The sequence below is a fragment of the Mirounga leonina genome, unplaced genomic scaffold (genome assembly GCF_011800145.1).
Source record: "Mirounga leonina isolate KUSES-001 unplaced genomic scaffold, KU_Mleo_1.0 Mir_152, whole genome shotgun sequence".
NCBI lineage: Eukaryota > Metazoa > Chordata > Mammalia > Carnivora > Phocidae > Mirounga > Mirounga leonina.
In genome coordinates, this window is record NW_023270380.1 from 11171340 (window position 1) to 11187511 (window position 16172).

The window sequence follows — 16172 nt, forward strand, 5'->3', positions numbered from 1 at the left end:
CGGGTGCAGATTCATTTGTGTTCAGAAATCCTTGTTGACTCTTGAGTGTATGAATGAATGAATGCTCTTAGGGCTTACTGCTGTGCTATTTAACATACACGGCACCCCATTTCCCATGAGCCAATCAAATCTTCCCTCCCTTGTGATACCAATCACATGTATACTTACTCATTCAGCGTCTACCTACCACCTAAACCACAAGACCCACAAAAGCAGGGCCTGACATATAGGAAGTACACAGCAAAAATCTGTTGATCTAGCGAATGAATGAATTCAACTAATTAACATTTCTTATTCTAATTTTAGTAAGTACCAAAGGGAAACATTGCTGGTACAGAATGATCCCATAGAACAAAAATGCATCAGCCTTATCCACAATAGAGGAGATAATCACAACAGTACCTTCTCTCCACTCCAACTACATCATTTCTCTTCAGAGTCAATAGGTGATCTCAGAAAGTTCCTACTTTATGCTGCCTGCAAGTATTTGTCAGGACCTTATTTGGAGGGTGGGAAGATGTGGGAGCACTGCTCTACCATTTGAAACTGCCTAATAAACACTTATGCTTCACTTCTCATCATTTTGCCTACTATTTAAAGGTTTCTGCCTACGAAGCCAAAAATTCAAGCAAAGTAATATGCCAGACTACAGAAGCGTGCTGAGTCTGTGTTGTGTTATCCTACCTGAAAAGCTGGAGACATATATATATATTGGAATTTATTAGAACTACAGATAATTGAATTACCTGGAGAAGGAGGTTATGTGAATTTCAATTTAAATAATTATGAACCAGAAATCCCTTTTCTGCACCAACTTCTGCATTGCTCTCTTTCCAGAATGCTTGCTTCACTTTTTCTTTTCTTTTTTCCTTTTTTTTTTTTGTTTAGTGCCTATACATAGCATATTGTGGTATATGGTATACATAGCATATTAAAGTTGAATAAATCTTACAAAGCTTTGGAATTGGGGTTTCACTAAAATATAGCAAGCTCCGCGGGGACAAAGATCTTTGTCTTTTTCCTTTACTGTGGAATCCCCAGTATCCAGAATCATGCCTGGCACATACTGAATACTAATTCGAGAACATTCAGACCATCAGCAATTAGGAAGCTAGATTACGTACTTAAAATGTGTAGCAAAAGAAATGAAAAACAACTTCTAAATTCTGACAAGGGACAAAAAATGAGAATGAAAAAACTTCGAGTCTTACTGGTGGATATGTAAGCAAGTTCTGTAAAGACAGGGATCATGTCTAAATTATCTAAAATGTTTCCCCAACACCTAGCACACAGTAGGTCACCTAGTAGACCCTGAATATATTTTTGTTGAATAATTCAATGATTAAAAGAAGAAAACATTTAAGTGAAAACGAGCACTATATTCTAAAAAAGCCAGGAGAAACTTCTAGAAAGACAGCATGTGGAAGGGTCCGTCTCTGTGTAGTTGGTGTGTGTGTGTGTGAACACATTGTGAGCCAGAGTGGGCGAGGTGATGCTTTCCCCATAGAAACAGCATAGCTCACGTGGCAGCAAATTCTGCTCCTGTGGTTAATTACCTACCAATAACAGGCAGTGAAGGTTTACTGGCTTACATTTTCATTTTCTTGGTATTCTTTTATTAGAATTGATTTAAAGGTGGTGAAAGTTAGACCTAGTATAGTACTCACTTCTGTCAGACAGTCACAACCTCAAACTCACTCACGCATGGTTTTAACCATTACAATAGGCCATGTTTATTTACCCTTTGGAAAACAAACTATTTGCTGCAAACCAAAAGATTGTCAGAAAACAAAATGTCAAAGTACAGAGACCACTATGGAAAAAAAAATCGGCAAGTGTCACTCAATTGAGAAAAGTAAGCTCTGTGTTATAGGAAAGACCTAAGACAATGTGCCTATAATTAGGAAATCCATTCATTCGATAATTCATGTTAATAGTTGCAATAATAAAAACCTTATAATTATTTCAATAGATGCTTAAAATTGTGTCATAAAATTAACTTAGATTACTGGTAAAGGCTTATGGTAAACTCAGAAAAGGGGGCCACTACCTTAGAGGGATAGACTATTCTAAAACCATAACAAACATCTCAGTTAAGAACAAATCACTAGAATCATCTGCATTAAATTGGGAAGAAGTCAAAGCTCCTCACATCAATGTTTTGAAATTTCTAGGGAATGCATTAAGGCATGGAACATTTTTTAAAATGTGAACATAGGGAAAGAGAGACAAAATAGGGGATGCGTGGGTGGCTCAGTCAGTTAAGCTTCTGACTCTTGGTTTCAGCCCAGGTCATAATCTCAGGGTCCTGAGATAGAGGCCCACCTCGGCTTGGCGCCCAGCACAGAGTCTGCTTGTCCCTCTCCCTGGGCTCCTCCCCCTGCTCTCTCTCTGTTTCATAAATAAATAAAGTCTTAAAAAAAAAAAGAAAGACAAAATAGTTATGACTGCCATCAATATGATTATACTCTGAGAAAACTCAGTTGAACTAACTTCTGGAATTAATGAGAAATGGCTAGGGAGGCTAAATACAAATATGCAAAGATCAATAACTTTTAATAGTATAATCAATGCAAATATATCTTGTATGTATTTTTATTAACAAAAAACATAGAATGGAAAGGAATATTCTGAGAAGATATATCCAGAATTTATACAAGGAAATGATTTTGAAATTTTGCCAAATGATATATTTTAAACATTTGAATAAGTAGGAGGATATACCATATTCATGAAGGGGAATAGTAAATACTATTAATTTTTTCATTTCCCTCTAATTAATTTATGAATTAAACATAATCACAATAGACATTTTTAACACAAAAAAATAATTCTAAAGTTCATCAAAAAAATTTACAGGTGAAAATATCTAGTAGTTTATGAGCAAGAAAGTCATAAACCTGGGACTTATCAGCTATTAAGACATACTGTAAAATTAGATAAATGAAGAAGTTTACCATTGGTTCTAGAATTGACAAAAAACAATGAAAAAAATGGCTGTAAAACACTCAATGTGATAAAGGGAGCATTCAAAAGGAATGAGAAAGGACAATTTATTCAACAAATGATTTGAGGAAATTTGGCTAGCTCTTTGGTAGAGAGAAAGAAAGAAAGAAAGAAAGAAAGAAAGAAAGAAAGAAAGGAAGGAAGGAAGGAAGGAAGGAAGGAAGGAAGGAAGGAAGGAAGAAAGAAAGAAAGAAAGAAAGAAAGAAAGAAAGAAAGAAAGAAAGAAAGAAAGAAAGAAAGAGAAAGAAAGAGAAAGAAAGAAAGAAAGAAAGAAAAAGGAAGGGAGGGAGGAAGGAAAGAAGGAAGGAAGGGGGGAAGGAAGGAAGGGAAAGAAATCAGATGTGACTCTATCCTTATACCATGCATTACAATAATTTCCAGATGGATTAAATGGGTAAATATAAACAAATATGCATCCCCCTAAAAAACAGAGGAAAATACAGACAAATACTTAAAACAGATCAATTATTAAAACACTACTTTAAAATGATTTATAGTAAAAGTATATTATATGCTCACCAGGGAGTCTGCTTCTCCCTCTCCCTCTGCCTCTCTCCCCTACTTATGCTCTCTCTCTGTCTCAAAGGAATAAATAAAAAATTTTTTAAAAAGAAGTTAAAATTTTGGCATTTTTCTTTCTTTTTTTAAGAATTATACAGGTAGAAGAAATTGCTATTTCTTACAAAAGGGGGAGAAGACCATTTACCAATCTGTGAGAGCGAGGCCCCCTCTCTCATTATATTTATTTTCTACTTAACATCCGACTTAACAGAAATGGCCAAAAAAGAGGAACAAAATACCCACACAAATCAATATATATAAACATGTTTTGCCTAGCAAGTATTCAAAATATATACACATATGTATGGATGTGTGTGTGTCTATGTATGTATGTATATATATATATATATATACACACACACAACATATATATACATATACATGTGTGTAAATATATATGTACAAGGATGTATAAATAGTATATACTTACATATATATACAATCATGTTCTGCTTCATGACTAAACAAAAGTGTGCAGGTTAAAAACCACAGTGAAATGCAAATTAGCATCTTTTAAAAAATTACTAAATTCTAAAAAGAGATCAAAAGGGACAGAAGTTAAAATGTTCACAGCCTCTCTGCATCATAACCTGGCAGTCTGTATAAATGTGGTTTCTTAAGCATGTTTTTGACTCAATAATCACACTTCTAAGAAACCGGCTCAAAGGAATAATCAAGGATGCAGACAATGATTTATTTGTAATATGTGCATTTCCAGTACTAGTTATAATAGTGAAAACCTGGAAATAACCTAAGTCAACAGTAATAGGAAGCATTTGAATAAATTCCAGTAGATCAAAACAGTGGCATTTAATGTAGTCACTTGAAAAGGTGCTTCCCAAGCACATTTACCTATCTGGAATAATTCTTATGATATATCGTTAAGAGAGGAAACCTAAAATACGTAACATTCAGACCGGAACATATTATGATCTTCATTCTTTTAAAACACACGGTGTGTATAATGTGCATTTATGTGTAGACATATATGAAGACCAAAGGAAATATACTGAAATCTTAACAAGGTGCTCGCAGTGGTGGGATTTTGAGCAATTTTTATACTTTTTCTGGTTTTTGTTTTCTCCATTTTATACTTTGTCTATAGCTTTACGATGAGCAAACAGGCAGCCAACTGACCTTGTTTTAAGGTGCTTCAAAGGGCAGAACTAGGACCAGGAGCAGCAGGAGAACAAGTGAAGCTAGTATTATCAGAAAGGCACTTCCAACAAGCAGAAATGTCCAACGTGGAGCAGATCTCCGGGGGCATCTCTCTGCCATCCTGGGAAGTGTCCCATCAGAGGCTGGGTGTGAGGACTCTGCTTCCCAGCCCTGGCTGACTCCAGCCATCTGGGGGAGGGGGAGGTGGTAGAATGCAGATTCCTGGGCACACACCTCCATCTACCTGAATCGAAGCTCCGGGACTGATGTCTGGTAATTTATATTTGCTTTGAATTTCCCCAGGGCCTTCAGAGGAAGCAGTCAGATAATTTCTGCACTTAGGAATCCCCGGATTAGAAGACTTAAACCTGCTTCCAATGTAGGATCTCAAAGCAAATGCTGAGACTAGAGATCATCTGACTATCTGCATTATAAAATCCGAGACAGTAATACAGATACAGGAGGAAGTGTGCTGGATGGGGCTGGAGGGAGGATGAAGTCACCAGTGAAGCTAGCTGAAGATCAGCCTTGCCCACTGTTTAGTTATTTGGCAGTTAGCCTCTGATCTAAGGGGCCTCACACTGTAACCTGCAGGAAAGAATGTTTGCATTCTTAGAAAATATATATTGACTATTTAGCAGTAAATGGGCATTTTGTCCACAATGAACTCTCAGATGGTTCAGAAGAAAAGAATATTGGCTATATCTATCTATAGGTTAAGGCTGATAGGTGATAGGTAGATATATACATAGATACATCGATAAGTAGCTGATAGATAATTGGTAGACAGATGATAGATAATTGGTAGACAGATGATAGATAGCTAAATGGATGGATGGAAGGGAGAGTGAGAATATACAAAAGGAACTAAACTAGAAATTTAGGTGAACGATAAATGGGGGTCTTTGTCTTAGTTTTGCATCGTTTCTGTATGCTTGAAATTATATTCAAGTAAAATATGACCCCACAAAAAAAAAATTAAAAGGCATATCAAACATAGTAGTAATCTTGGGGGCACAAATCTAAATCACCAGGCCTGCTTTTCCATCATTCATTTATCCAACCAACATCGACCGAGAGCCCTCCATTCAAAACATGTGGGGAAGATCAGGGATCAAAATAGTTTCCTGCCCTCCCCATGGTCCTATTCGAGTTAGGCGAACACAAAATGCAGCTCTGGGGCCCTGAGACTGAACTAGAATCTCTGGGGAAGTGCCCCGGGACCCAGATCACATAAGGTTCCTGGGTGTTGCTTTAAGTACTAATGCTATGGGGCTTTTCAAAATATGGGCTGTAACTCAGACGTGGTTTGTAATAGCAATTTTGTGAGCCAAAAAGTGTTTTGTTTTGTTTTGCTTTTCTAATTAAAATAACAGAAAGAGAAAGATCGAGAATGCTGACACATGGTGAAGAGTGGCCATAATTTTGTAATACGTTGGCTTCGGTGCCCTGGGTCTCTATGTAAGCTGGGTTTCATCTAGAAAATCCTGCCATGAAAGAGGGTCCGTGAAGTACATCCCTGCTCTCATCCTGTTTAGCCCAACAGTTCTCCCTGCATCCAAACCTGGAGGGCCCAGGAGGCTGGGGCAGGCCGGCTGCCATGAGAAGGGACAGGCTGTTCTGGGGACTTGCCTCCCTGGACATCTCCCTGTCCTATGCACTCCTCGCCCTTCTGGCAGTGCCCAGAGCTCTCCTCCCCCCAGAGCGCAGGGCTCCAGCACATGGCCCATCCTGTCCTCTGATGCACGTGGCCCAGCTCAGCACACGGTCTCTGCCCACGCTCTGTGGCAGAGGGTGGCGCATCACACAGAAAGGGACCTCGTGTCTCCATGGGCCGGGATGCTTTTTTGAGGGAACAAGAACAGAGGGCATAAATAATGCCACCGACTTTCCGGGCCAAAGTGCCGGGTATTGGATTCAGGCCCCTCATGTCTGATCAAAATCCTATGCAATCCGGGCTTCTCTGCCCCAGATGGGAGCTAACAGGTGTCTGAAATCACAACAGAACAGGAAATGAGCTGAGAAATCCTCCCCAGCGCTCTGGGGACCCGAGAGCCTTCTGAGCTTTCCAGAGCAAGGATGCCCCTGTGGTTTGCTTGTGAGCTCCCCGGAAGGTTTGCTCACACTAAGAAGAGAAATCCAAAGCTAGGTCGGCCTCAGTGGCCGGGGTCAGGGAGTCTCGAACCGTGTAGAAAGCAGAGATGCACTCTGGAGGCCTCAGAAATGCTTTTCTCTCCATCTCACGACAAAAGGAGTTCTCCCAAGGAACCGAGAATGGAGTTTCTCAAAAGAAAACCTGCCGACCTCACCAAGACAATCCCTTTCTTGTTCCGAGCCTGGGAAGCGCCCCCGGTGAACCCCAAGAAATGAAGTTGCTCATCAGCAGAGGACAGAATTAGATACTCTCAGATTTACTCAGCGACATTTCACGGCGCTAGGAGCCAACACTTCACCTCAAACCAAAGCCCTGAAATGCTTGCTTCAGTGCCGTGGTGGTAGAAGGGCCTTCTATCAAAGGCAGGCACCAATACCGCAAGCCAAAGACAAATAACAGAGGAAATCATTGAGACCATGACCTCTTGGTGACCTCTTAGAGCTAAATCTTTGCTAGACCTCAGATTATCAAACAGGCCACCAGCCCGCCCAGAGCAGTTTATGTATGAGGGCATGGAAGCCACCTCAGCATGCAAAAGCCTGGCTTTCTAGAAGCTTGAGAAGAGACACTCCAAAGGCATTTCTTGTTTTATTCCCCCAGAACAAGGAGTTGATGTTTAGGTGAAGAAACCCTTCTGGGAAATGAGCTCATTCCTGGGGGCTCCACTGGGGTCATCAGGAAAGGTGTTTGCTTGCGAGTCGGGATGGCACCAACCCTCTGTCCAGTGGTGAGGCATTAATTAGTATTTGAGAAATGTGGTCACTCACTAGCAAAAAAATGACCTGGCAGGACGTCACAAGGGCCTCCTCATCCCGTAGAACCAGACTCATGGCGGGTGGGGGTGGGGGTGGGCACTGAGCAGGTCGACGCATGGGTTCCCCTCTCAAGACAGTGTCAGGGCACACAAAGGAGATGCCTGGCCCCCCGCATCCAGTTTCCTCGGAACTCCTGAGGCCCAAGACAGCAACTGAGGCTGAAGGAAACCAGTGTCTGACAAGCAAGGCTTGGTCTCTAAATTGCCCTTGGAGCGTCTGACCTGAAAACTGAGGCAAAGCCAGCTAAGTCCTCAGAGCAAAGGTGTGGAGAGGAGCCAGAAGACAAAATCTGACCCTCAGTTGGATAGAAAGGAGATCTTGACAACAGTGGGGGGGGGGGGAGGTCAGACAGGTCTAATTGGCATCTCTTAGTGGAAGACTCACCAAGGAGTACAAAGGTCAATTGATAGAGATTGTAAATGTAGAAACAGACGTCACTGTCTGTTGGACTCCTGTCTTCTCTTGTCAAAAAGGTCATCTCCATCCCAGAATCTAAAAATGGCCTCAGAGTTTGGAAGGCTTCTGTCCTCAGCTGGCTTAGGCGCCTCTTCTCAGTCCTCACCAGAAATATGAAGGATTCTAGTGAGGTAAGTGGATTTCAAAGTCTGCTTTAGTCATAGGACGTTATTCAAACAATTTCTATTGTCGTATAAATAAGTTAACCAGTTACAGGAGAAGCAACTCTTCAGGTTGAAACAGGCCTCCTCTGGGTTCCTCCCAGGGCCCCTCATGGTACAGTTTAACCAAGAATAGGGGGGTACTGCTCAGGTCCTCCTAGCCTGGTTCTGGAGCTCTGTGACCTGTTCCGAATGTTCTGGAGACATTTGTGGCTTCTGTCCTTGCCCATCGTGAGGTGAGGTAGTTGTGCACATAGTGTATCTGACCCAGCGAACCCTGAGTCCCCTGTTTCAGCACACGCACCCTCTAGGAGTGAGCTAGGCCAGGCCCTGGTTTGATGATGGGTGAGAATGACAACCCAGACCTGGCTAATGTCACCATCACCTTGGTTTTCTGCCACAGCACCCAACAAGCAGTGGAAAAAAACAGGAAATTGAGGAAGGAAAAAAAAGAACTAATAAAATGCTTTCATGCACAGGACCTTAGCTTAGTACCCTAATCCTATTTACATATACAGAATCGGTTCTCAGGAATCCCATCGTAAATACTCCCTTATTCAGAGAACTGTCAGTTTATACCCATTCTTTGTGAATGCCAAACTAGGGTCTTGTGCATGAAAACATTTTATTCAATCTCACAGTTACCAAATTTTTTTTTCAAGGGGCCCAAGAAGTCTGATGTATTTGATTCACCTGGAGTTTGCATTATATTGCTTTTTCTCCAAAGAGGATATGCCTTCCTGAATTTCACTAATCTTTATCAGAGACTCCAACAATCTGCTGACTCTAGTGGACATCTGTCCATTATCTTCCTGACATCCACTGTCTTTCCTTCCAAAGACTTTGCTTGGGTCCCCTTGCTTGTTCTATCCTGGGTCCGTGTCATCTAGAGCGGGCTGCATGCTCCGCCCTGGGTGAAGACGGGATCATTCCTAGGCCGGAGCAAATGAGTGCCTCCCATGGGCTTGGCCACACACCTGGCCAAGTGAGGGGTACAATACACATGAAATGAACTCCTTCTATCAGACTGAGGCTCAGGGCCTTGCATGAGTTTCCCACCGGACTTAAAGTTGAGAAGATCGGCCCCTGGAGCCGCCATAGCCGTGCCACCATGTAGGACAAGTGTAGAGCTGGCAGGACCCCCATGGGAAGGGCAAGAATGAAGCCAACACAGTGGAAGGTGGAGCCAGGATGAGGAGATAAATTCTGACCTGAAGACTTCATTTGAGCTGAATTATGTGAATTGATAAATTCTCGTTTGACTTACGCCAGCCTGACTCGGTTTATTTAAGTCACTTGTAACAGAACGAGTTCCAATTTATGCAATGATTGTGGCACACTTCCTAGAAAGGAAAAATATTTGCTGCTTCTGATTTCTATAGGTTTAGGCCACTAACACTACTGTAAAATAGGAGTGGTGGTAGTAGGAGTAAATCCTACGTATCGAAGACTTTCACCCCCAGGCGCTATACCAACAGCTTTATACGCATCATCTCATTGATAACTTTTTTTTTTAGATTTTTAAATTTTATTTAGTTATTTTAGGGAGAGAGAGAGTGAGCCTGCATGAGCAGGGGAGGGGCAGAGGGAGAGAGAATCTGAAGCAGACTCCGCACTGAGTGCACGAAGCCAGACCTGGGGCTCAATCCCATGACGGCGAGATCACAACCTGAGCCAACACCAAGAGTCAGATGCTTAACTGACCAAGTCACCCAGTCGCCCCTCATAAGTCACTCTCATCTCCATTTTACAGATAAGAAAACAGAAGTGACTAATGTCACAATAGCTTACAAGTGTCAGAGATGAAATTTAAACCCCAGCGTGCCTGATCCCATAGCCATGACCAGCTATTATGTAGTAGGAGCCATGTGGGCACGAGGGACAAAAGTGACATATGTTGTCCTTGTCCTTCAGGAACTTTCATTCCAGTGAGAGAGAGAGAGATACAATATGTGGGAGCCATGGAGTCAACCCTCTCTCCACCCCATGTCCCAGTATGACCTCATCTGGTCAGTGCCAATTGCTTTTTTTCTCAGCCGGTCGTGGTACTGCATTCCTGAAGCAGGGGAGGTCATTTGGAAATATATGGAACGTTTTCTGGTTGTCACAATGACTAGTTGGTGGGATTTAGTGGACACAGGCCAGGGATGTTAGATGGTCTGAAAGGTGCAGGATGGTCCCACCCAACATAGGATAGTCCCATCAAGTGCCAATAGTCCACCACTGAGAGACCCTCAAGGGTAAAGTTAGATATTGAAATAATCCACCCCAGAACTGGTGGCAGATATGCAAAGAGATATCATTAGTGTTGCTTTACTAGAAAAATAAAAATAAAGTTCCAAAGTCTATGAAAAGCACTTAATAAAACATAGTGTCATCCCCAAAGCATCCTGCTGCCAACCATGCATAGAACCTTTACTGCTTACAAGCAAACCTTACACCAAAGTTTCTCTCTATGATTATAAGCCCATTGAATTTTGTTTCCTCCCCAAGATATTTAAGATCCAAGTTTCTCTCGGGGCACTCAGGTGGCTCAGTTGGTTGAGTATCTGCCTTTGGCTCGGGTCATAATCCCAGGGTCCTAGGGACTGAGCTCTGTTTTGGGCTCCCTGCTCAGTGGGGAGTCTGCTTCTCCCTCTCCCTTTGCCCCTCTGCCTGCTCATGCTCTCATTCTCTAAAATAAACAAAAATTTTTTTTAAACTTAAAAAAAAAATCCAAGTTTCTCTGAGAATAGCCCAGCCCGTGGCCAGCTCTCATCCTTTCCAAGTGTGGCCTTGAGCCCCTTGCAAGGATACTGGGTGATGTCTACCCTCCCCAGTCTCTATATCCGGATCCTCTATTTCCCTTCTCTTCCCCCGCTTCTTCTCATGCCCCCTTTCCATCATTGGTCATCTCTTTAAAAATGTACTCAAACTCAAAATGTGAAGGTCTGACCGTACTGTGCACATTTCCACAGTTTGTAGGTTACTTGCGCTTCCTAGTTCAGTTTAAAGGGAATATCACCAGCGTGTCCTCCAGGAACCCAACCGCTCCACCCAACATAGCATGGCTTCTACGCTGCTTCTTGGGTTTGTAGCCACGTATCCTCAAATATCAGCCCAACCCCCAGGGTCTTCACTCTGGGGGATTTGTAAGTCATTAAAAAGAGAATCTGTGGTGCATCGGTGTGGCGCTATGAAAAGCAGACACTGAGATGAGATTAGATGTAGAAGGGAAATGCCTGTGAATGATAAAGAGTGCAGGGAGCCCATGCAGGCGTGGAGAGCTTCCAGACGGTGATGTAGGTCTGACATCTGTGAAAGGAGGGGAGGGAAGGAGGATGGGGCAGGAAGAGCCAGAGAGCACAACCTTGAGATGGGATCAGGCTGGCCGTTTGAGTACTGGGGCAAAGGTCACCCGTGGGAGGAAGAAATGGCTTGGGCAGTAGTGGCCCAGCTCTTGGGCCCCCGGTCTGCTCAGCTCAGCCCCTGGCCTCTAGCCAGCTACCTTCCCCAAGCAGCTTCTGGTGGCCACACACAGTGTCGTGGGTATTTTTAGAGTGGAAGTCATTCGTCATATACTGTGTGTGTGTGTGTGTGTGTGTGTTTAAAAGAAAGAAGATAGCCTTGAAAATTAGGGTCTGGGGGCGCCTGGGTGGCTCAGTTGGTTAAGCGACTGCCTTCGGCTCGGGTCGTGATCCCGGGGTCATGGCATCGAGCCCAACATCGGGCTCCCTGCTCAGCGGGAAGCCTGCTTCTCCCTCTCCCACTCCCCCTGCTTGTGTTCCCTCTCATGCTGTCTCTCTCTCTCTCTGTCAATTAAATAAATAAATAAAATCTTAAGAAAAAAAAAAAGAAAGAAAAGAAAATTAGGGTCTGAACAGTGACATGATAAAATCACTATAATCTGTCTGGGAGACCAAGCTTCACCCCCAACTTCGGGGCTCTTAGCCTGGCTGACCACTTTCCAAAGGAATGGACCTGGAAATGCCAAGACTGCAAAGTATTCTGGGATGGCTGGGCACCCAACATGCTGCGTTAATCGGAGAGGGAGAAAAGTCCTCTGTTTTGGCCTGAAATCAGGAGAGTTATTTTGGGAGTAGCCCTCCTCAGTGACCCAGACATGACCAGCTGAGGTCCAAAGCTCTGAAGAACACAAGCCTGGAGAGTGCTTTTCTATGCCCTGCGGTTCTTTCTCCATAGGGCTTTCTGCATAAATCTGCTACAAATCTGGCATTCACCTTCTCAGGGAAGCTTGCAGAGAAGCAGATCACTGTCATTAGAGGTGGTGAGCTTTCCTGGGAAGCGACTTTGCCTGCCTGTCCGAGGGCCCTCATGACTCACAGTCTTCAGCCTGGTAAAAAAGCATTCAGAGTTTACCTATCCAAACCAAATCTTAGGAGCCCATCATCTGCCAGCAGAGTAACTCCCTAGAAGAAAGCCTCAGAAATGACCATCATGTCTACAATGTTTATGATGTTTACTATGTCAAAGTCTCTACCACGAGCTGCCAGGTGCCAGCAGGGATTCAAAGAAAAGTAATGCTAGTCCGACAGGGAGGCCTGGCGAATCCTGCTCAGGTCACCCATGAGCACACCCAGACCCTCCTCCTACTCCAAAGGGAACGATAAACCAGTTGTGATGACTGATACTATGCCTCTCTGCACAATCGCATCTTATAATTAGAACAGCCCTACCAAGAAAGTGTTTTCATAATCCCTCTTGGAGAGATGAGGACCCCCCGGGCTCACGTGCTAAAGTAATTTGCTTAAACTAACCCAAGCAGCAACGGCTGTTCTGACTTCAGAACTGGTACCCTACCCACACCTTCCTATCACCCAATCTCTTTGATCAGGGCAGATCCAGTTTTGGGGGGCCGGAAGCTTATACATTTGGGGGAGCAGCCCTCATTAAAATGAAAATAAATTTAGAAGGGGTCCTTGCGAATGAGGAAGCCTGAAGCTTAAGCTTCATTAGCTTGCCAGTAAATCCACTTTTGATTGTTATACTTAATACTGTTAATAGGAAGAAGAATAACCCTTCTTCAAATCCAAATATAGGAAAACCGGGCTGGTTTAGGGTTTTAGAATTGACTTTGACGAACAACGTTGTTCTAGGCACTCAGAGACCCCGCATGTCCCCTTTCCCACCTCCATGCCTCTGACGCATGCCCCACCCGCTCCAATTCTCTTTGTGTTACTTCTGCATCTTTAGTGGTGCCTCTCACTATCAACTTCTTCATAATTATTATATTTATAGCTAACATTACTACGTGTGCCAGACATTGCTCTGAGCTTTGTTCTCACTGCCCCATAAAAAACCTTGTACCCTTGCCACTTCTCGGCTGAAGGAGCTGGGGCTCGGGGAGATGAAATAGTTTGTCTCTGGAATGTGCACACTTAACCACCGCACCACGGGGCTGTGAGCAGCCCAGGTAAATCAGACATTAACACAAGAAAACTTCATGTAATCCAGAATGAAGTATAATAATTACACCAAGAGTCGGATGCTTAACAAGTGTCAGAGATGGAATTTAAACCCCAGCGTGCCTGATCCCATAACCATGACCAGCTATTACGTGGTAGGCGCCATGTGGGCATGAGGGACTTAAGTGACATATGTTGGCCTTGTCCTTCAGGAACTTTCATTCCAGTGAGAGAGAGAGATACAATACATGGGAACCATGGAGTCAACCCTCTCTCCACCCCATGTTCCAGTATGACCTTATCTGGTCAGTGCCAATTGCTTTTTTTCTTCTTTTATTTTTTTAAAAAATTATTTATTTATTTGAGAGAGAGAGAGAGCCCGAGCAGGGAGAGGGGCAGAGGGAGAGGGAGAGGGAGAAACGGACTCCCTACTGAGCAGGGAACCCAATGCAGGACTCGATCCCAGGACCCTGAGATCATGACCTGAGCCAAAATTAAGATTTGGGCTTAACCGACTGAGCCCCCCCAGGTGCCCCACAATGTCCTGATAAAGCATCAGGTATCAAGGCTAGATGTTCTGTAAGTCACCAATGCAATACTTAGGTCAGAATCTCTTCTTGGCACGTGTGAATAGTGTAAGAGCAAGAACGTATTTCAAGTCAAATCAGCAATTCTGAGACATAGAAGACCTTGACAATGTGTGATTTAATGATAAGAAATACATTTTTTCCCCTGGATTGCAAATTTTGAAGGCCAAAGAATAAGCTCAACAAAGCCTCAATTCAAATACTTTGCATAAGTATTATGCTTTTGTAGTCATTATCAAATTGTGAGTCCCAGAAAGGGGTGCTACCCCTGAAAAACTAGCCAGGAATGGTGTCTGAGGAAACAAGGCAGGGGGAGGGGATTGGGGTGTGTGTGTGTGTGTGTGTGTGTGTATAAAATTATCTGGTCAAATGGGCTTGGCAGTCTTCTTCCTGGGGCTGAGGCATCCTGGAGAGTGCATATCTGAGTTATGTTCCTTGAGCTTCAGTGTTTGAAAGAACTTCAGAATTTACCTAGTTCAACCCTTCATTTACACATGAGGGCAGTGGGACCCTGGAAACCAAAGGTCACAGAGCTAATGAGCATCATTCATTTAACAAACTAATCGAACACAGATGGGTAGAGAACTTTCCACTGCACCACGCTGTTCTGTGGCTAAGATAGGCTATGTGCACAGCATCAGGAATCCTGCAATTAAAAAACAAATTCTGTCTATGACATAGACATGGAAAGTTTCCATTGGTCTGAGCTCTGCCTATCTATCCACCATCATCTCCCACAGATCCTCAGTATGGACTCCTGGTCTTCGTATTTCCCAGAAAATACTCACTATGCACTCTTGTCTTAGCTTGGGCTGTTCTAACGGAATCCCATAATCTGGTGTCTTCTAAACAAACAAAACAAAATTGATTTCTCACGGTTCCAGAGGCTGGCAGTCCGAGATCCAGGTGTCAGCATGCTTGGCGTCTGGTGAGAGCCTCTTCTAGGTTGCAAACTGCTGACTCCTCGTTATATCCTCACGTGGTAGAAAGAGGAGGAGCTAGCTCTCTGGACTCTTCTTATCAGGGCAGTAATCCCATTCATGAGGGCTCCCTCCACCGCCATGACCCAATTACCCTCCAAAGGCCCCCACCTCCCAACAGCAACCCAATCGGGATTAGATGTCAATACATGAATGTTGGGAGGGGGAGATAAACACTCGGACCATTGCAGCTCTCATGGCTCTTAGCCTTTATACAAGCTCTTATCTCCATCTGGATTGTTTTTCTTCTTGTCCTCCAGCAGATGAGCTCCTTCATTTGTCAAGACTCAGAAGCATGACCTTCGCGAGGAAGCTTCTGGTAAAGACCCCTCTTCATCCAGGAAGAATTAGTTTGATCCCTCTTCTCTTTGCTCACGCACAGCTGTAAAGGCTTGAGCACTTACCCCATTGTTTTGGTTCTTGGTTTAATTGTGTTCCTTCCATTAAACTCTGAGCTGCTTAACGCCAGAGATCCAATGTTGCTCATTTTTATAAGCATCTAATGGCCACCCTCTAGTGAGTATAGAAAAAAATGATAACAGTAATAATTAACATCTAATCCCTATGAGAATCCTGAAGGGAAAGTGTGGTAGGGATATCCATACATTACCAGGTTCACCAAGATTTCTTGCTCTCCAGGTTAGGGGTGGCCATGTGACTCGCTTTGACTAATGACATTTAAGCAGAGGCAATCTCTATCACCTCCATGTATTATCATCTGAGCGCAGGGGCTCTTGCCCCTGCAATGGTGGACCCGAAAGCCTTGTCTTGGGCAGGCAAGGTCATAAGGTGGTGAAGGCTCAGTCACCCTCTGCTGACGCACGTTGGACATATAGGATGCACGAGAAAGAAATCTTTGTTGTTTTCAATCACTGATATCTTATGTTT

The 16172-nt window shown here is 43.4% G+C and overlaps 1 protein-coding gene across 1 annotated transcript in view; it reads left to right on the forward strand.

Moving 5' to 3' along the window:
• The window catches only part of RNLS (renalase, FAD dependent amine oxidase), a 278209-nt gene extending 262584 nt beyond the window's left edge, over positions 1-15625 (forward strand). Inside the window, exon 7 of the mRNA XM_035008560.1 lies at positions 15548-15625. Within this exon, the coding sequence (XP_034864451.1) occupies positions 15548-15583 (36 nt within the window). The 3' untranslated portion in view covers positions 15584-15625. The remainder of the gene's footprint in view (positions 1-15547) is intronic.
• The last annotated feature ends 547 nt before the right edge of the window (positions 15626-16172 follow it).